Source organism: Heliangelus exortis, chromosome 12, assembly GCF_036169615.1.
Source record: "Heliangelus exortis chromosome 12, bHelExo1.hap1, whole genome shotgun sequence".
In the NCBI taxonomy this organism is placed as follows: Eukaryota; Metazoa; Chordata; class Aves; order Apodiformes; family Trochilidae; genus Heliangelus; species Heliangelus exortis.
This window is the reverse complement of record NC_092433.1, coordinates 4,491,549-4,512,770: the sequence shown is the minus strand read 5'-3', so window position 1 is coordinate 4,512,770 and position 21,222 is coordinate 4,491,549. Positions and strand designations below refer to the sequence as shown.

At 52.6% G+C, this 21,222-nt stretch overlaps 1 protein-coding gene across 1 annotated transcript; it reads left to right on the top strand.

Annotated features, from left to right (window-relative positions):
* The first annotated feature begins 294 nt into the window (after positions 1–294).
* TRAIP (TRAF interacting protein) lies at positions 295–20,735 on the top strand. The gene is made up of 15 exons (XM_071755582.1): positions 295–490; positions 1,796–1,853; positions 3,068–3,151; positions 7,432–7,471; positions 10,046–10,173; positions 12,818–12,912; positions 13,518–13,631; positions 14,453–14,540; positions 16,087–16,176; positions 16,404–16,492; positions 17,213–17,368; positions 17,569–17,617; positions 18,163–18,288; positions 18,824–18,874; positions 20,358–20,735. The coding sequence occupies exons 1-15, from the start codon at positions 393–395 to the stop codon at positions 20,484–20,486; spliced, it is 1,395 nt and encodes a 464-aa protein (XP_071611683.1). The 5' UTR covers positions 295–392; the 3' UTR covers positions 20,487–20,735.
* The last annotated feature ends 487 nt before the right edge of the window (positions 20,736–21,222 follow it).

Here is a 21,222-nt window from a genome sequence, read left to right as displayed (position 1 = left end):
GTGGGGCCCGGGCAAGCGGCACAGCTCCTGCCGGGTCTGGGGGCGGCCCGAGCAGGCTGCGGGTGCCGCCACTGCGGGGCCCGGCGGGGCGGGGTTCGTCCCGGGGACGTTCTTCTCGGGGGGGTTCGTTTCGAGGGGTTCATCTCGGGGGGGTTCGTCCCGGTGCCGTCGTCGGTGCACGGGGGCGGGGCGGGCAGAGCCGGGTCAGGCCACGCCCCCTCCCGGAGGCCACGCCCCCATCCCTCCGCGCCGGGGCGGGGGGTGCCCGCTCGCTCTGTGAGGTCACTTCCGAGCCGGGACGGAAGCGGCGGGAGCGCGGCCGGATTTGAATCGCCCGGTGCCGCGCGGCTGCTCCGGTACCGGGGCCGCCCCCTGCCCCTCCCCGGCCCGCCATGCCCATCCGCGCCTACTGCACCATATGCTCCGACTTCTTCGACAACGAGCGGGACGTGGCCGCCGTGCCCTGCGGGCACACCTTCCACCGCGCCTGGTGAGCGCCCGGCCGCCGGCGGGCCGGGGCCCTGAGGGGAGCGGGGCAGGGCAGGGCAGGGCAGGGCAGGGCAGGGCAGGGCAGGGCAGGGGTGTCAGCCCCGTGGGGCTGCGGGCTCCTCCGGACAGGTAAGGCGGGGGTCGGCGGCCCTGTCCCGCTCGCCCCTGAGGCCCTGACCCTGTCACTTTCCCGAACCCCGCGGTTTCCTCCCCCGGGCCCTATAGACCCCCCCGGGTCTATGTCCGTGTCTTCCCGAGCCCCTGCGGGGTCTGCTCGCTCCCCTCTGAGCGGGCTGCAGGTACCGGCCGTGTCCTCCCCCGTGCTGCCCCGGTTGCCGAGGCCCTGGCAGCCGTGGCAGGGCTCCGCTCTGCAAGGGTTTGGTGGAGCTCCTCGGCTCTTCAGCCCGCGGCCTCCCTTCCCCGGGAGGGCCGGTGCCAGCAGGTGGCTCCTGCATAGGGCGTTTGCCTGGAAGCAGCGGTGTTGGGTGATAAGCGAAGCCTCCCAGGCGATTTCATGCTTTTGCTGGAACTGTTTTGTGCTGGGAGGCGATGGTCCTTCAGAGGAAACAACCTCTGTGTGTGGGGAGGGAGTGGACAGTCACTTCTCTGGCTGGATAATTGGGAGAGGGACCAGCACCGGCAGGTGTGAGGGTCATTTACCCCGCGGCACAGCTTGGACTTGCTCTCCTCCAGCAACCGGCTGAGGAGGGAGAGCTTCCAGAGCTAACCTGCCAGCTCCAGATTGTTACCTTGCTCCAAAAATAAACCCTTCCGAGTCTGACGTGATGGCTTGGTTGTGAGATGCATTAGCAGCTCTCCTGGGGAGCCTGACGGGTTTGCATTCATCGTCTGGGAGCAGAGCCCATCCCGGTCTCCGTCACCCTGCAGTGTGTGCCCGGTGTTGGTGGCACTTTTTGGAGCAGACCAGCCCGGGGGTCTCTCGGCTCTTGTACCCTGATATAGCATCACTTATGCCTCTCTGCATGTGGATCCACTGACTCCTGCGCTGCTGCAGCTGTTCAAAGGCTCTCTCCCAGGGAGAGCTGAGCTCTGTGAAGTCTCTGCCCTGGTAAAGATAAACCGGTGAGCTAAATTCAGCGGAGAATTGTCTGGGAGGCAAAGGTAGCTTGTGCCTGCTGGAACACAGCCTGCCTCTCAGCTGCACCTCTGGGTGAAATCCTTGTGTTTTGTTTTCAGTTTGTAAGGAGTGGCATCCCGCTGTCCCCTGGTGAGCTGGGGGGTGGCCCCTGGGAGCAGCTCTCCGGGGTTTGAAGGATTCACTGTCTGTTTTCTTTCCCTTTTTCAGTCTCATCCAATGGTTTGACACAGCACCCAGCCGGACTTGCCCCCAGTGCCGAATCCAGGTAAAGCCATCACCTCCAGGCACCTCTGTACTGCTGAGGCATGAAGCTATGCTCAGGGGCACTGAGGTTCTGTGGCCTGCACCAGTGTTGACAGGAGGAAAAGATTCATGGAACAGAGAGGGCTTTCTCTCCCCAAAATTATCTTCCCAAAGGCTTTGAGGGTGAACTCCCCTCAGCCAGCTGTCAGATCTGAAGGGGTGGTTGGAGGCTGCCCTGCTGCTGGCCATGGTTTAGCATCTCTAGAAAATAGATGAGTCTTTGGGTTTTTGTGCTTCTGATTTAGGCTGAGTAAGTCTTGGCATAAAGGTAGAAAGCTATGGAATGGGTTGATCGGGGCACCTGGACTGTTTCTGAAGTGCCTTGCTGCTCGCCTTCCAGTCAACAGCAGCACATAATCCTTACATGGAGTCCTTGTTTGGCAGCACTCGACTCTTCCTTGAGAAGAGCAAAGGCTGGGGTGGGAAGGGAGGGTGTGCTCTGCTTCTGAGATGGAAAGCCAAGGCTTGGGTATCCAGTGGCTTAATTGAGACCTGAACTCCTTTGAAGCTTGTGCCACCAGTAGACAGTGGCTGCAGGAGATGTTGCCTCATGCTTCAGTGTAGCTCTTTAGCCAGCTGCAGCTTGGGCTTGTTCTGTGTTTGTGCTTCTTTCTTTCTCTGAAGGTCTCGGCCCTTGTTCCTTCCCTGACTTGTTGATTCCCTCTGTTCTTCTCTGCCTCTTACATCTCCGGGTTACCATGGAGTTATCGCGAAATAACATCTTCTGGAGCAGTAACTATGCAATTAGCTGGTGTCATGACTGTATATAATACTTAAAACACAAAGCTGTAACTGCATGGGGGAGGTGTGGAGAGCTATCAAATTCAATTACAGCACCTTCTGCCTGCAGAAAGCAGCCTGTGCTTCTGTCTTAGGATCTGGCATCGTGTTAGCTCAGCGTCAGCTGCTTGGGCCTCGGCTGCCAGAGAACAGGCTGGGCTTGGTTCTGAAATGCCTCAGTCGTTCTGCTACAGCTCGGGAGCTTGGCTAGAATTGTGCTCCCCCAAGTGAGTGGGGGTTCTGCTGCTGTGCTGATGGGCCACAGCAGAGCATCATGGATAATGGCCTTTCATGGCCTTGTGACATCAGGGTACCTTCTCTTCCTCTGTCTGTCTTCCCTACCCTGTTGTGTTTCCATACCTCTGCCCATCAACCTCTTCTGTCTCCTGTGTCTAGGTCAGCAAAAGACACATCATCAATAAGCTGTTCTTTGATGTTGCCCCAGAGGAGCAGACAGCACCGGATGCAGAGGCTCTGCAGGTAACCTGATTGGGTGGTTAACCCCTTGTGTGCTGCTTCATAGAATGTTAAGTGTTGGAAGTGACCTCTAAAGATCATCTAGTCCAAAGCAGGATCATCCAGGGCAGGCCACACAGGAATGCATCTAGGTGGGTTTTGAAAGTCTTCAGAGAAGGAGACTCCACAACCCCTCTGGGCAGCCTGTGCCAGTGCTCCCTCACAGTAGAGAAGTTTTTCATCATGTTGAGGTGGAACTTCGTATATTCTCACTTCAACTCATTATTTCTTGTCCTACTACTGGGCACCACTGAAATGAGATTGGACCCAGCTGGAGAGGCCAAAAGGTATTGGCTTTGGCATCTTGAAGCGTGGCCTCTGCCTAAAGCTGCTTCCTGAGCTGGTGCTCATGTGCTCGTGCTTCAGACCTGAAGCATACCAGTGTCTCCTGCCCATCTCTCTTCTCCCTTTGGGCCCTGGCTCAGCCTGAGCTCTGTGGTAAGGAAGTCTCTGTGCAGTAGGTTTGTGTTCTTCCTGACCAAACCTCCTATGCTGACTCAAGAAGCCTTCCCTACTTCCTTGCTCTTCCTCTGTTTTTCCATCTTACCTGAAAACCTCCTGAAGCAGCATCAAATAAACACCCCACTACTGCTTCTCCCTTGGTTCTCAAAGCCTTGGGGGTGAGACTGTTGAGCTTTTCTAAAAGGTGGGGGAAGGAAAATCACATTTCTGGTGTCTGCAGCTTGGTGGCACGTGAGTCTGGGCAGCTCCTCTGTAAAGGGGGGGCTTTTGGAGGGAGTGCCACCTCCTCCCTTCTCTGCAGGGAGGTTTGTTTGCACCAACTCTGAGGAAGCAGGGTAGGGTGGTGATGAAATTGTGCTTTCCCAAAAGAAATTGGAAAAGATACTGCCTGGAGGTGCCTCAGCAGTGATGGGCAGTGGTGAGGCTGATTCCCTGGGGGGGGGGGAACCTGGCTGGAGCTGGACTGCTGGCTGGTGTTCTCCCAGTTCCACCCTTAAGTATGGAGAGCTGTGGGTGAGAAGGGGTGTGTGCAGAGTGGATGTGCAGTGTTCTCCTTTCTTTGGTGTGACTGAAGCATGGCTCCTTATGTCTTGGAGTTATCTGTTCCCAAAAAAGTCATCAGTTGACCTTGGTATAATGGGATGCCTGTACCCTCTTGTGTTTAGGATCAGCATGTTCAGCAATTACCATAATTAGCAGTTGCCATGACAATGCTATATGTATATCGTATGTGTTTAAAATAAAGCCAGCCAGACTGTCATGTCAGTAGCACTATCGTACTCCAAGACTGCTAATAAAGAAAGTGAAGGCCAGCCTGTGTCTTGAGGAAATGAAAAAGCATCTCTGGGCACTGGAAGCTGAGGGCCCTGGAAGCAGGACAAGGGCTCAGAGAGGGTAAACATTGCCCTGAGTGCATATTCAGATCCGTTCTCACATGTGTAAATAGAGTGACTCAGAAACGGGTTGACTGGAGAAAACTGCCCTGGAAAAGCTTTCTGTTCCCTCTCATCCCCACCCCAGACGCTCAGGTTCCCCCAGTGTTCCCCACCTTCCCCCAGTGCTGAAGAATTGCTCAAGGGCAGGGCTGGAACCATTTCTGCACCACAAGCTTGATGGTAACCATCGTGCTCCTGCAAAATTTCTTGTGTGACAATCAGAGCAGCATCTGCCCCTGAGCATGCAGCTTCCCTGATGGCAGTACTGAGGTCACCATCCAGCAGGAAAGAACCAACTATTTCCTCTGCAGATTCATGTAGGGCTGATGTTGTTTTGTCATCAGTTCCACGTCGCATTCTGTCTTGTTTCTGGAGGACATGGAGCACCTCAGGGATGTGGGTGATCATTGGGGTGGGGTTTAATGTCTATCTAGACTGGAGTTTTGTCTGTAATGGGGTATCTACTTCTGACCTGGGCAGGAGTTCAGCAAAGCAGACACATGGTGGACTGTCTTCAGACTCTTTAGAAGATGAGAAAACAATTTGTCACTTCCTGGGCCTGAAGTGATTTCACCTGGAAAAGCCCCCAGATCCAGGGCTTGTTGCCAGCCACTGCCTGTCCCTCCAAGAGCCTGGGCACAGAGTGGAACTCAGCTCCCTAATCAACTGGAGTTGTGTCTGCAGCCTGCAGATGTCCTGTAATGAGCACTGGGCCTCCTGCCATGAAAAGGTTGGCCTGGGGTGAGGGAGTGTGCTGAAAGCTGAGTGCATTGCTGTGGTCTGCTGTCATTGTGGGGAGATGAACTTGAAGGGCTCTTCTGAGAAGAGTAAGTGTCTGGAAGAGCTCCCTCATAATCTGAAACATCATCCTGTTGTTGCAGAATTATCCAAATTGTCTTTTGGAGAATAGTTGTCATTGGTGGCATTCTTCACTCTTGGTCTGAAATATTTATGGCCAAAGGAGTGCTGGGGCTGTTCTGCTCCCTGCCACTGGGCAGCAGTTTCAGCTGGAACAGCTGTAGTCTACAGGCTGAACACTTCCACATGTTCAAGTGCTCCGGGGTGCTGAGCCTGGGTTTAATCTGTGTTGCTCTTAAAGGTGGTCCTCAGTGATCAGAACAGTATCCATGTGGCTGCTTCCAAAGCAAGAAAGTGAGTTTTGGGGTGTAACACCTTGGTGAGGCTGTTTGGAACCTGACATTTCCTGTCACTTGTGATCTGGGGAGCTAGGAGACTTTGGCTTCTTCAGCTTGGCAGAAAAGAGGCAGGAGGAGGATGATTCCTGCCTGTAAACCTGCTGGGGCGGGTAGGAGCCTGGGAAGAGATCTGTGTGTGGTCAGGATAAACTCATTTGATCTTGGGGAAAATGTGGTCTTGTAACTCAGACTGGCAGAGAGAGGAGAGCTGCTGTCAGAGGAGTGAAAACTGGGAGCAGCCTTCAGGCGAATTGGTGGAGGATGGGGCATTTCAGATTAAGTTGATGAATGAGGTAATGTTACATAGCTGCCCGCAGTAGCCTGGGATTTCTTTGCTATCATGCTAATTAGCACATCTTGTGAGCTCACTAATCGTTCTTCAATAGGACTCTGAGGAAGCTGCTTCAGGATAGCTCCTGCAGCAAAGTTAATTCCATGCCAGCCCTCCAGCTGCTGGTCCCCGGGGGCAATCCAAGACGTCTCTGCAGGGCTTTGCATTTAACCAAGCTTTACATCCTACCTTCTCTTTCCTGCTTTGTCACTAGCAGAGCTTTGCTCTGGTCCCATCAGATCCGTGGTCACTGGTGCTGCTATTCTCAGCTCAGATTTGCATGGAGCATTCCAGGTTGCACAGATTTGTGTGCTCTGCTTCAGTACTGTGCTGGCATTTTATTGTGGTTTGATTCCACTGCGGTTCCTGCCTGACTTGTTCTGTGCTTTCCTCTGCAGTCTCTAACACAGCTTTTAAAGTCATCTTTCGATTTTTTTTGACTTTTTCCTGTATATATTTATCTCGCTCTTTTTTTTTTTTCCCCCCTTTTTTTTTCCTTTTTCCTTTTTTTCCTTTTTAACATGTCTATTATATATAGATATCGTCTCTCGGTAACCTCTCTGTTGCCTTTGGCTATTTGCCAGTGTTCGTAAGGCATATCACTTTATTATCTAGAACTTTGTTCTCCCTCTTTCTGCTTGGTAATGAAGGCATTAGAAACACTTGTCCTTCCCCAGACCCTCCAGGTACCCAGGGAGACCCTGCACACCCTCACTTTGGTGTGGATTGGTTTGTCTGTCAGCTGTTTGTAGCCATTTGACTGAGCTGTTATATCAGCATCCCAAACTGGATGGACTTCAGTGTCCATCAGAACGCTAGCTGGTGCCTTTTGATTATATGCTGGGTTACCTCTTCAGGTGTTTGGATATATCTCCCTGTCTCTCATCTGCACCTGATGAAAGTTGACTTCAGTTCAAAGCAACTTTCAATCCACTTAGTCTGGCAGCATCCCTGCCTTATTGCCTTGTTTAGGTAAAACATAAAATTTGTTCATGTCTGATTTCCTGTGTTTCCCTGAGAGCCTTCCAAAATTATTCAGCTAAAACAAGATGACTGACAATGTGAGAAACACAAGGTTGACAAGGCTAAGATGAATCTGGGGTCTTATCTTCTCTCCCTGAAGAATGCCAGTTGGAGGTGCTCTTTACTTTTCCTGTAATAGTGCTTGCTGGTAACTTGGTGCTTGCTGTTACTGTGTTCCCTTCCTAGCACCTGGCTGGTGCAAATGTCCTGCTGAGGCACCTCTCGGGTCCTTTTAAGATCTGCTGAAAGCCTCTCTGCAGGGTGTTTCCTAACTGCATTTTCTGTGTTGTGTTTCAGAATGAACTGGACCAAGTGAAGGCCCAGCTCTCCATGAAAGGTGAGTTCCAGCCGCCTGCAGGGAGTTGGCAGCCTGGGCTCATTCAGTGCTTTGTCCAGGCCTCAGGAACCCCTCTGCAGAGCCCACCTTTCTCTGAAGCTGAGGGCATAGTACAGGCTGCAAGCTGTTTTGCTGGAGCAGCTGCTTCAGAGGTTTTTCCAAAGCAAGACCACCTAAAGCTGTACAAAGCTTGTGTGACAGAGTCCTGCTGCCTGACAGAGGTCAGCTGTAACAGGGTTCAGAGACACACGTGTAAGTTTTTGCCTCTCTTCCTAATCACAAGCTACAGAAGTGCAGCCCAGCTGTACCTGGAGCAGGCTTGCTGAAAAGCAAAACCCTTGGTTTGCTCACTGGGAAAGTTGCAGCTGCATGTGGCAAAGGCTCTTTCCTTCTAAGAGATGAGGGGGTAAGAGAGGTGCCCAAGCAGCAGTGGGAAGGCTCTGGATTTGTTTGGCTGTTGCAGTGCCACATGTGTCGCGCCAAGAGCAGACGGAGTTCAGCTCGTGTGTTTCCATTTTCCTATCTTTAATTTTAGAGGATGTTTGAGGGAGGCAGGAAAAGCAAAAGCCCTGGAGACTTGTCGATGGGTTTTAAGCATCGTCTGTAGGCAGCCTGTCATCAGAACATGAGTCATGAGCAGCAAAAGGAAAATGTCAGTCTGAGTGACAGGAATCCAAAGACACACTCGCAGAAGTGGGGTGGGGGGGAAATCTTTAAAGAATGCTGGGGGCTCACCCACGCCTTGAGAGTCGTCTTTCCTCTGCCTCCCCTGCCTGCACGAGACAGACGTGAATAGCCAATAGATTGAGGACTCAATCCTTAGCCTGAAAGCAGAATTGGACAGTCTGCATGTCTCTATTCTGAGGCCTGTTCTCTTGCCAGCTTGGTTGAGTTTAGTGACTTGGTAGAGAGCCAGATCTTCTGAGGAAGGTGGCTGGGATTCTTGCTAGGATGTTATCCAAGAAAAACTGCTTGAAGGCCTGCTCATCTTCTCTGCTTCTGGTGAGTAGAGGTGGGATTTGACATTCCCTATCCCGTTCTCTGTTCATACTGGAAACAAGAATCTCCTTCCCACCTCCTGCCTTCTTTGCTGTGGGCATTCTGCTCTCTGGTGGTTCTTGTGTATAAATTCTTCCCTTCAAGATGTGCTTTGTGCTGTGTGCTGTAGAAGAGCTGTATAATTGCCACTGTTCCCTCAGCTTGCAAATGGCTCTAGAGGTGCAGAGCAGCCCCAGCAGGCGCTGTGGGAGGCACTCTGAAGGAGCTGAAAACTCATTCCTGCAGAACTGGGAGGTTTGACTCCTTCCACCATCTGCCTCTGGGCAACTGGGAGTGGAGGAGGGGGAAGCCCTAACTCTTTCAGTGGATGTGGAGTCCCTGCAAATAGAGGGTAGCATCTCCAGGCTGTGCTGCCTCTGGTGTGGAAGGGTTATTCAGATCAATGGAGAAAAATTGCTTTATCCTGAAAGAGATCTGTGTTTCCCTAGCCACCTGTTTGCTTCTGTTGGGATATGTTCCCCTCTTTCCCAGTCCTGTGTGGCTCATTTAGTGTCTGGTCAAGCAGTGAAGGTGCACTGCGGGTCATGCTTCTGTGGGGCATGGTGGCATCATGTGAAACTGGATTTCTTGAATAGAGGAACAGCTGTTTGAAAAGGCACTGACTGGCTCTCCTCTCTTACCAGGCTGGAGCCATGGAAGACTTTAGCAAAGACAGAAGATGCTGAGCTGAATATTTTACCTTGCTCTCAATGGGGTTAGATGGAGGGGTTGCTGCTTTCCCTCACTGCCCAACTGCTGGAAGATTTCCAGTGATGCTGGCTGTTCCCTGCTTAGGTCTGTCAGCTCCTGGGGGTCGTTGCTGCTTTGTGAGATGTTCTTCCTTTGTCTCAACAAAACACATTGAAATCCAGTGTTGTTTTCCACCACTTTCTCTCTGGTGGTCAGAGGCTTGTGCTTTGTTCCTGGGTTGCCTGTGGGGGGGAGGAACAACAGGGCTGAAAAGTTTTGCCACCTGCAAAAATTTGGGTGCTCAGGAGAATCCGCTTAAGCTCTAGTGTGCCCTGCCAAGGCCCAGTGCCCAGCAGATCTCTGCTTCACTGCCTCTTGCCCTTCCACATCAGTGCCCTGGTGAGGGTGGGTGCAGCAGTGTGGTGAATGTCTCTATGCAGCTGCCCCACAGCCCTTGAGGGGATGCCCCATGTGTAGGGCTAGGGGCTTGGCTCTCCAGCTCTGTGACAGCTCAGTGTAACTGAGTTGTGCAAGCATGGCTGTGACAGCATGCAAGAGTTAAGATGCAGCAGCTTAATGCTAGCAGGGCTGGCACGGGGAAGCTATTAAAGGGAACTTGTTATCTTTAGTAAAGCAAATCTTGAAGCCTGCTGGCACTGGGAGAAGCAATTGCTCAGTCCAGACCCTGGTGCAGGCAGCACTTAGAGGAACAGCTCTACAGGAGCAGCCAACTCCTCCCAGCCTGGAGCCTGAGACTGCAAGCAATGTCCATCTGCTGTGCTGTTGCTGTGGGGCAGCTGAAGTCTGGGTTACTGGGCCATGACCTTTGTCTTTTTTCTTTTCTAGAGAAAGAAAAGCGGGAATGCCAGGCCATTGTGGATGGGCTGAGGGACACTCTGGATGTGCGCAATGCCACCATAGAGTCGCTCCAGAAGGTGGTGGGAGAGACAGAGATGCTGTGCTCCTCTCTCAAGGTACTTTTCCCATCCCCAGCAGGACTTCAGCACTATTGCACAGTCAGTCTTGTTGAAGATGTCTGCAGGCCCTGTTAACAGTGGGATTGTGCTGGCTGGATTGTGGATCTGCTGCCTCAAGACTCCCATCTCTTCGGACTCTGAATGACAGCAGGGCAGTGTCTCTGGGTTTGCACACTGGGTTTATTAACCCAAAGCCAGTGTTGTCACTGCTGTCACTCCACTTGGGGGTGATTCAGAGGCATAAAAGCCAGGCCTGGGGTTTGCATGCAAGTGGCTGTGTACTCCAGGCAGAGTTGGGCAGTGTGGGGGGAGAGATGCCAGCCCAGTCTGGAGGATGCTGGCTGAGCCTTACTAATGAGGTGTCAGCACTTATTGTAAAGGTAACAGCATGAACTGAGAGCAGGATCTGGCCCCAGTGCCCCATTGCCAAGGCTCTGGCTCCCTGTGGTGGAATGTTCTTCTGAAATGGGTTTAGGCCAGGTGGGATTCAAGGAAAATTAGTTTCCTGGTTTGATTGGAGGAGAAATTGAAATGAAATATATGGAGGGGGAGTTGCAAGCTTCAGCTGAGTGAGATCTGATCCAGCTAACTCTCCTGTCTCTGTTCTGTTGCCAGGGCTTTCCTTTGGTTAGGTTAGTAATGTGAAGTCCAGGGATCAAATATTCCTGTTGTGTTTCAGCATGCAGTGACTCAGTGTACAGTCATGTACTGTGTGTAAACAGCAAGTGGAAGAGAGCGCAGGAGCCACTTTGTTGGGATGTCTTGTAGTGAGCAGAAGGACTTTTCCTTGGTGCTGGGCTGGGCAGTCTCTGCTAAGTGACAATGATGTGCCTGTCACCAGAAGATTGAACTCTGGCAGGTGAGGCTGGGAAGCAGGGTAGGGGTCAGCTGCACATCCCTTAGAGTGCAGGTCTGAGCCTGAACTGCATCTTCTTCCCTGACCTGCAAGGCCAGGTGGCCCAGGTAGAGCTTGTAGATGGGTTGTGGGGTCATCTTGCTGTTTGTCATCTGCAGCTGGGCACTTCCTGGGAGGCAAGTCCAGGAGATCTGCACAGCATTAGCACTGTGGTGCTGTCACAGGGCACAAAGAGAGAGAGTAAGGAAGTTATGCCAAGCAGGCCGTGCTGTCAGCCAGCAGTGTTTTTTTTTTTTGCTTGACCGTGGGATTGTATCCAATCTGCTTGGGTGTAAAGGCAACCTGGGTCTGTGCCATGCCAGAGGTGCTCCTGGAATTCCAGCTGCACCAGTGGCAGGATACTTCTGATGTTCCCTACTCCTGCTGAAACAGTTCTGATAGGGGAAGCTGGTGCTTGCTGCTCAACTCAACATCTCTGTGCTTGGCTTCCTGCCAGGCACCTCAGGAGAAGGTTCTGCAGTTGTCTTGCCTGTTGCAAAACCCTTTTAATGAAAACTGGGCAGGGCAGAAAGATTAGGGACCTGGAGTTATCTTTTCTTTGGTGCACGGGGCCTCCCAGCTGTATTCCAAGCTCTCTCTTCTACTGCATCATTAAAGAGTAAAGCGCTAAACTTCTGCAGTGAAAATACAGTGCTCAACCAGCAGTGACGCGGGTCAGGCCCACAGGCTGTGAGCTGTTCCTGTCTTCTGCTACCACTGCCAGCTGCTGCTGAATGTTTGGGTGAGAGTTTGCTGCTGTTCCAGGCTGCTGGAGGCTGGGGACTCTGCTCCAGCCTGGTGCAAGAAGCTGCTCTGGGGATCTGAATTGGAGAGAGCTTGGGTTAGCAAGAGCCAAAGAAGGGCTCTGCTTAAACAAGAACAGCACGTCAGCCTGCAGTGCTGTCCCTCTGCAAAGTCGCAGCGCTAGCAAAGCTGTTTGCTTTTCCTGTGGTAGGAAGGGAATAAAATCCTTTAACTTGTGCACGGAAGGGAGCTTTTGAGGCAATAGTCTTTGGCCAGGCCTGTCCTGGAGTCAGCAGTGTGCTGCAACCAGCCTTGGAGCCTTTTGAAGCCGCTGCACAAGGTCCCCAGGCGCATCGGAGCGGTGCTATTTGAGGCCAGCTTTCCCCTGTCCTCTGCCAGGCTGCAGGTTGTGCTTTAGCAGCTCGGTTGAGGTTCTCAGTGAGTGCTGCCTGCTGCTGGAGAGCCTGGCATCGATGGCTGCAATCGGCTTCAGCCTCTCCAGGCAGGTGAGAGAAGTGCCCTGTAGGTGCCTGTTTTGTCTGAGGTCTCCCAGAAGAGACCCACTTGGCATTCCTGTGTCTGTTTGAAGCACCTAATGGCACAAAGAGCTGGGAGGGTGAAGCAAAGGGATCAACTGTGCTGGGAGGAGAAAGCTATAGCAAGGTTTGCTTGGTGTGGACTTCTTCGCTTTTGATAAACAAATTGTGGCTGCAAACAGGGTACTGCACAGCCCCCCGAGCACTCCCAGCAGAAAGGAAACTGAGACAGCTTCAGTGTCAGGCTTGTCTGGTGATGAGCACCGAGACCCCGCTGTGCTCTCAAGGAGCAGAGCTGGGGGTGCAGCAGGAAGGGAGCTCAGCTCCCCCTAATCCCAGGCTGCCGAGGTGGTGATAGCATTAAGAGCTGATGCTCCAAGCTGCCCGCAGTGCGCATAAGCGAGGATATTTCTCTAACAATCCCTGGAGCCTTCCTAGCGGTCTGTGTGCGCTCGCTTCTCCGCAGAAGCAGATGAAATTCCTGGAGCAGCAGAACGAGGATAACAGAAGTTCAAAGGAGGAGGCTCGCCGTCTGCGGAACAAGCTGAAAAGCATGGAGCGGTGAGACCCTGGGCTGGGGGCTTTGTGCCTCTCCCCTCTCGGAGAGGGAGGAAGGGGTCCTGCTGTGCCTGCTGCTGTGTCCACTTCCACACTCTGCGTTGTTTTATCCCATAAGGTTGGGAACTGCAGCATTAGCAGGCTGGCCCTGGCCATCCATGTGCTTGTCCCTGCTACGTTTCAGAACAGCTGCTCTCTTTAGCAGCAAGGCCTGGCACTGTGTGCAAGCTGGCCTCATCTCTGGTGCTACGAGCGTGTCTAAACAGCATTTGTGCTATCAGGGGACACTGGGGCAGAATCCCAGCCTGTGAACACTCAGCCACAGGGCTGTAAGGCCCAAGAGCTGTAAGGCCAAAGTATATAAATATACTTTGTGAAGTATATTTAGAGCTGTCCCTTCTCTAGTCTGTCTACCTAACTTGTCTTGTCCCCAGCAAAAAGCCCCATTTGTGGTGGGACAGTTGTGTCTCTCATCCCCCCGTGACACCCAGGGTGCCTGCAGCAGGGGCTGAGCCTTCACCCATCCCCAGGGGGGAGAAGGGCTTCAGTCTGTTTCTCAGCTCTGCTTTGTGACTCATGAGTTGAGGGTATTTTTTTTTTTCCTTCAGGATTGAGCTGTTGCTTCAGAGCCAGCGCCCCGAAGTGGAGGAGATGATCAGAGAAATGGGAGTTGGGCAGGCAGCTGTGGAACAGCTTGCCATCTACTGTGTCTCCCTGAAAAAGTAGGTGCTGCAGGCCTGGCATGGCAGCTCTTGCTGTCCTGGGTGTACCAGCAGGCACCCAGGCTATGCAGGGCTCTTGACACCTGTTTGGTGGCCTCTGCTGGGTTTTGACTGACAGATCCCAGGGACCTAGATTGAGGCTTGTCACACTGAGCTGCTCCTGTTGTCACTGTAGTGACATGTGTGTCACCATGGGAACTGTCTCCAGAGTTGTCAGTGCACCTATGAAGGGATGATGATTATTCCCTCTGTGTTTCTCTAATGCCTGGGGGGAAATGAGAGGCTGGGGGGCTGCTCTACCTTCTGCACCGCACTGTGCAGCTGTAGTTATGGTGAATCCACACCTCCCCTACCTGGAAATCCATCTGGTCCTGCTGGGCAAAACAACAGCTTCTTTGGGGCCCTTCTGCCAGCAGCTGAATAACTGCAGCTTTGATACAAAGCTGTAATGAGGCAAGTGTCCCTGTGGTGTGATTGGGAATGAATGTGCATGGCCAATAGTCTGAAGTATCTGAAAAGTCACTTAAAGCAAAGTTCTCTATTCGCTGCCAGCATGGAGGCTGCTCTGTTGTCTGTCTGTCTTCTCCACTGGCAATAATGTCTCTGGATCCTGTTTCCATTTTGGTGGTGAAATCTGTTCAGGCCTTGTTCTCAGGCACAGCATCCTGCAGTGGTCAGTGTTGGTACACTCAGATCTGTTCCCTAAAGGGAACCCAAGGGCTGGGTTTTCTCTGGTGACTCTGCAGTGCCAGTGCTTCATCTCTGAGAAGTTTTAGCTCATTCCTCTTGCAAAGAACGTGACTCTCCTGTTCTCTTTGCAGAGAATATGAAAATCTGAAGGATGCTCGGAAGATCTCTAATGAGATGACAGAGAAGCTGAAGAAAGAACTGTTTTTGGTCAACAGCAAGGTAAAGGAAAACACGAGTGGCCGGGGTGACATCTGGTCTGTAGCTCCTTGTCAGTAACTGTCCCACTGTCCCAAGCACTCTGCAGTGGCTGCCTCTCACCCTGAGCAGCACAGGAGTGGTACGAGTGGTGTGGAAGTGTCAGGCTGGAGTTTCTGGCTTGGGGTGTGATGCTGTGGTGAGTGAGCAGCTCCAGGGCTGTTGGCAGGAGTGCAGTCTCTGGGGATGCCGGTGGGACATGTGCAGAGCCAGCCCCAGTTTGGCAGGAGCCTGGACTGGAAGGCACAGCACATAGGTGCTCTGCTGCTTCCACTGGGCTCTGGAAGAAGCACTGCCTTCATCTTGCCATGCTGCTGAGCATAAGCTGGCTCAGCTGCCAGCCCCTTGCTGGTGAAGAATTGGGCCTCTAGGAAATGCTGGGAGGTTTTTGGAGCCAGCAGCAGTCGAGCAAGGTTTAGCCCTGGCTTGGCACAACCACTGTCACACCCAGCCTTGTGCCTTCAGTGGACTGAGTTGGGCCTGGGCAGGAGAGGTCCCTGTGGTGCAGTGAGGACATGCAGGTGGTTCTGTACAGAGCCTGCCTGGGCTGGTGCTGACATGGCCCAGAGCCTGGAGCTGCTGATACACCTCTACTGCTGTGCTTCCCCTGCTCCAGACCTGGCTGGGCTCTGTTAGCTCAGGTTGGGATTCACTTTCTGGCAGTTCTGGTAGTGAGTCCTCTTGAAAAGTGTGCACAGATGTTTCCCAGGACGTGCCCATGTCCAGCCTCACAAAGTGGGAGACTGTGGGTAGATTTTGCCTATTTTTCTTACCTGGCTGTAGCTGTTGTGGTCCCCTCCAATGGAGAAGGAGGTTCTCAGACTGAAGAGCTGCTCCCCAGGGCAGATAACCCCCTCCATGAGGTGCCAAGTCCGTTCCAAGCTGCAGTCACCGACTTGGGTCAGGAGGATGCGAGTCAGTGTGCTTGGCTCTGGGCTTGGTTGACAGAGAGCTGACTGTACTGTCACTCTGTGGGCTGGCCCAGACCCCTCAACCCACAAAAGTCTCTGGTGTGGTTTCCATGCCACTTCTCAACCCCCTGTTCCTGGCGTGCTTCCCTGTTGAGTCAGGCTCATCCCTGTGTCAGTGCTGCTGCTGCTGCTGCACAACCATCATCCGGTCTGTGGTTCCTAATTCCCCTCTGCTCTGGTGTGTCCGAAGTCCTGCAGGAATTCAGAATGCAGTCACCGAATGCTGGAGAAGGAAAAACCTCTCACAATCAGGCATAAATGCTCGGGAAATGCTTTAGGAAGGTTTGTGTTGGGCAAGCAGCCCTGGAGATCCCTCTGCAGGCAGCTTGGGGAAATGGTCAGGCAACGTATTGGAGCGTTCATTCAGCGGTTCTGATAGAGGAGAGGTTGGCTGGGCACTGCTCAGGGAAAACAAGCTCAGAAACAGGAGAAAGTAGCTTGTGTTGCAGAACCTGCCACTCTCCTGGGGCATCCGCAGCCTCCCCTACCTACATGTTGTAAATGGTGCTCTGCTTTTTGGGGGGGGCTTTATTCTGCAGCTACAGAAAACGGTTTCAGAGTTGGAGAAGACAAAGGAGGAATTAAAAAGCACCCAGAAGGATCTGAAGAATGCGGACAAGGAGATCTTGGTGAGAATTATCATTCCTCAGTCTGCAGTAACTGGCAGCTGGCCACAGCCTGTATCTGCAAAGCCAGGAGTTATGCTGGCTTTTGCTCAGGGACTAAATAACCCAGCCCACCTTTCCTCTTTTATCTGCCCTACCTCTGAGCTCCACCTGACATTGACTTATGGGAAAGAGATAAAGTATCTACTGCTAGATCTTATCTCACTGTCTGCTTTCCTTCCTTCCTCCAGAGCTTGAAGAAGAAGATAGACATCCTGCAGGATACCCTGAAAGTCCCATCAGTAACCAGGGAGACACTCAGTCGCCTAGTCTTTGAAAGGTTAGTGAAGTGCATCCTCAGATACAGGCCATGAGTGGAGATGGGGGGTCCAAAGTAAGAGGTGACAGTTTAATTAGCTGAGGAAGCAGAGACATGCTAGTCTGGCAGGCATTGTGGTGGCATAGTTGTCTGGCTCCTTGTGTTCTATTTATTCTTTTTTCTTGTTGCTGACAAGGTGATGTTTGGTTTACCTGGAAAAAGTGTGTTGCAGGGTTTGAGTCAGGATGAGATGGAAGAGCAGGTTAGGTTTTGACAAACTCTGTCATTATGTCCTGCTAGGGGAATATCCCTAAAACTGCTCTTCCCGTTGCCTCAGAGTTGGCCTTCCAGTGGGTATGACCTGGTGTATGGGGACCAGTGATCTTGGCTTCATAAAAGTGTAAAAGATGGCATTTTTCAGGCTAGGCTCCTCTGCCTGGCTATTTCATTCAAGGAGTCTGTGCTGTTACCCCAGTACAGCAAGTTGGGCTGTACACATGGAGCAGCAGTGTGCCAGTGTGACTCCCTGAGCTCTGGGTGCTGCTATTACAGCACAGGCCACTTGAGTGGTCTGGTTTGAGAACTCTGGGATTCAGAATGTCCTCTCTGTGACTTGTAAGCAGAAGGGGGTCTCTGATCCTGGCCCTACTGATGTCATTAGTGTGCAGCCCTGTCTTCCTCTCCTCTGCTGGGTGGCAGACAGTGGTGGCCTGGTGGCTGACACTTTGCATGGCCTTGCAGCCCCACTCCCATGGAACTGCAGCACCCGAAGCTCCACTGCCCAGCTGACAGTGATGAGATCAATCTAGATGCCACGTTTGATGTGGACACCCCTGAGCACCAGCCTTGCAAAAATCTCTTCAGCCCCGCAAAAAGGCAGAAGCTGGATAAAAAGATGTGAGTTTTCCCTCCTCTTTCTGCTTCTAAAGGAGATCAAAGTCTTGCTTCTTTGGAAGTTGCTGTGTGAGATCAGATAGCTCTCCAGCTGCCTGATGTCGTGCTGCAAGTTTCGTCATCATTTGCTTGGCCTTGTCTGTCCTTGCCAGCTCCACTTGAACAATTAATCTCTGCTGATTTGCTCCTTGGGCTTTTTACAGGCCTCCTGTGGTAAATCTGTCGAAGAAAGTTCTGAAGGAAACAGTGGAGGTAAAAGAATTAATCTTGATTTCTGTATCATCTCTTTGATTCTGCTCTTAATAAGCTTGGGATAAAGGACCTATTTTCTCCACATAGGAGATGCTGTGACCATAGACCAACCCATGTATGGAACCATAGTACATGCTTCAAAGTGCTTTGCTTGACAGTCTCTTAGAAACACTGTATTGCTGCCTCATGCTCTCTGGAATTGGGCAAGAGAGGGAGAGTGGGAGTGCATGTGCTTCTTGCTGATTATCCTGCCTCAGGAGTGCTTGGCAATCACTCTGTGGGGGTGACCACAAGGGCTGTGGGCTCAGCCAAGGGACTGTTCTCCCAGCCTTGCTGGCTGCAATGTCCTGCCTCTGAGGGGCTGTTCCACAGGAGCCCCAGTGGTACATGGTACAGCAGTACAGTGGTACAGGCCCCAGCCTGACATGTGGTACAGCAGTGACTATTGCCCTAAATATTTGCTGTGTTATTAGTGCTCCCTCTGTGTGAACTAAATTCAGTAGATCATGCTGGTTAAAGGGCTTTTTAATTATTTTGTGGGACAGAACTGGGCAGATGATCTGGAGGATGATGGTCTCAAAGGACTCTTGCCAGCATTCATCAGGAACTCTGTTCTCTCCAAGAAGCCATCTTCAGGGAGCTTGCTGGGTGCCCACAAGAACATGGGTGCTGTAAGTATGATTGTCCAATTGGTGAGTGTGTTGAGGGCTAGCACTGCACACCTCTGTCCTGAAGTGACCCTGCTGGAGGAAGCAAATCAGGCTTTCACCTTGTCACATACACTGTGTGGAAAATAAATCTGGAGCATAACCTGGCTGCTTCCCAGTCTTGCAGAGCTCCAGGGATGACAGATGCTCATTCCTTTCCTTCCTGGCAGTAGATTAAATGGCCCTCCATGTCCCATTCCTCCACTTCCTTGGAACTTCAGGTGTTTTTCTTGTGTTCCTCAGTTCCAGAGACAAAATTGTGCTGCTTGGAAGGCTCAGCTTGTTTCAGAAAGTGCACAAGATACCCAAATTTTACTAATACCCTTGGGTCTGTCTTTTTCCGAAGGTGAGGGCTTGGCTTAAATCAAGTGCCCAGGTGCTTGTAAGCCCTCCTCAGAACCTGTGGCTTCCAAGGCTTCCCCTTCCCCACCACCAACAAAAGGAGAGGTAGCCAAGGCTCTCTAGTGCTGCTCCATGCTGATTTCCTTCTCTCTTCCAGGTGAGGATGGGCTACAATGGCTTGGGAGGCAGAACAAAGTTCATAGAGCCTGTATCCTTTCCTGCACCTTGTGGGGCAGTAATGATGCTGTGGGGATCTCATCTCTGTTCCTCCTCTTTGCTCTCAGCCATCCTGGGAGGTCTTAATCTGAGCCAATGGTCTGGGAACCTCAAGGAACCATCAGACTTTTCTCTGTGACTCTGAGCATCTGAGCTTGGCAAAGGCATCAAGGACCTGAGCTTGCTGAGGACATTATCAGTGGTAGCTCACCCAGAGGAGCATATGGATGAGAAATCAGGCCTGTTTGCAGAGGCTGCCCATGCCCTTGGGATCTTGGAGCAGCAGCAGCATAGTGCAGCTTTGTCCTAACCATGTGTTTGCCCATCCATGCATGAAGCTTTTTTTCTTGCAGGATGCTGCTGCTCTGCTGTGCCTGCCCTGGTGGGCAACCCTGCCACAGGGGCTGAGCTGTAAGGGTGCTGCTCTGACTCCCTGTTCTCACACAGGAGCAGTGTCCCCTCCCCTGTGAAGGCTCCTTGCCTGCTTATCCCCAGGCAGCAGTGTCAGAAGGGTGCATGGTGCCACCTCTGGCTTCTGGTGGTGGTTTTGAGGGGGGGTTTGTTCTTTGTAGAAAACCAGGAGGCTGAAGCAGAGAAAAAGTGTTGAGATTTAAGTTGTGACCTGCTGGGTAGCTTTGGGCTGCTGCTTCTGTGGCAGGGTGGAGGTGCCCAAAGGTAGGGAGATGCCTGAGCAGATCTCTGAGGCCAGCTGCACCCATGCTGCACCCAGCTGCTGAGTGGAATGCAGAAGGTGGGCAGCCATCACTGTGCTGCCCCTGGCACATGGCAGAGGAAGGGCAGCTCCCTCCTCTGAGCCTGAGTGGTGTGGGCAGGCAGGTCCTGTGACCCTGCAGTTGTGCTAGGAGGGCCTGCACCTCAGTGCACCTCGGTGCTGCAGGGTTAGTTTTTACTACTTCTGTGTCTCTGAGTTGGTGGCATGTGAGTTAAAAGGGACACTGGCACAAGAGAAGCTTCGGTTGCCCCCTCCCTGGAAGTGTTCAAGGCCAGGTGGGATGGAGCTTGGAGCAGCCTGATCCAATGGAAGGTGTTCCTGCTCATGGCAGGGGGTTAGAACTAGAGAATCCATAAGGTCCTTTCCAACCCAAACCATTCTAGGATTCTGTAATAGGATTCTATGGAAAGGGACTTGCTGCTCTAAAGGCTTTTCTCTTGGGGTTGCTCTGGGTTCTGTGCCCATCCCTGCTGCAGATCTCAGAGCTGATGGATGTGCCCAGTTTTGTGTGCAAGGGGTAGCACAGAAGTAGGAAGCACTCAACTCACGGGGCAGGAGCATGCCTGAGCTCTGCTGTTGTGAGCCAGGAAGCAAAGCCCAGCCTGTCCTGCAGGGAGTTTTTTGGGTGCAGGTGGATGCCTAGGTGCCAGGTCTGTGGTTCAGGCTGCTCTGCAGCAGGTATTTGATCGTTTGTGTCCCCAGGCCCTTGTTCTGTACTTTCCTTGACAGTTTTTGCCTTCAGACAAACCTGGCAGAAATCCGTCCCTTAGCAGTGAGGCGCAAGAAGAAGAATGTCTCCAGGCCAGCTTCTGCAGCTCCATCTGCATCCTCCTCCAGAGTCCAGGTCCCACTGGATGGTTTCCTGCAGTGAGAGCCCCTGCCCTCCTGGGGGGCTGCAGGGCAGAGCTGCACAACCCCTGCAGGCTGGGGGCTGTCTGCAGAGCACTGCTGCTGCCTGTCCTGGGGGTGAGACCAGCTGCCCTGGGGACAATCCTGGCTTTGCAGCAAGCCCACACCAGACTGAGCCTCTAGTTAATGCTTGGACTGATTTAACCCCCCTCATTTTACTCCTTCTTCCTCCTATTTTCATGCAGAATAAACAGGGTTTTCTCATCTTCCATCCTGCTCAGAGCCCTGCAGTTGCTGCTGGGTGCTCTGACATGGAGTGGAAGTGCACTTCTTGGATACAGCCCCAAGGCAGAGAGTGTGGGGTGTCAGGCTGGAGCAAGAGCGGGGGAAGAGGGAGCTGGACCAGTTCTTTGCTTGGTGAAAATCATTCCAAGAGGGTTTCCTGGGCAGGACAGAGCAGTGCTGGCCTGTGTTGCAGCAGGGGCTGGATGTCCACCACCCAGTTAATGACCTCCCCTCCTGCAGGGCTGCCTGGGGTGGGGGGACCCACAGACAGACCTGGGAGAAGTTCTGCCTTGCCCAGGTCTGGCCATGGAGCCCACTGTTTCTGTATACTTGGCACTGGAATTGCTGACCTGGGGAGGGGGGTGTTGTGGGTGACCCCCTGCCTTGCTTGGAAGCAGGGGGATCAGTGTGCTGACATGACCTCTGTTCTTGGCACCTGTTGGTGGGAAACTCATTTGTATGAATTTCTATTT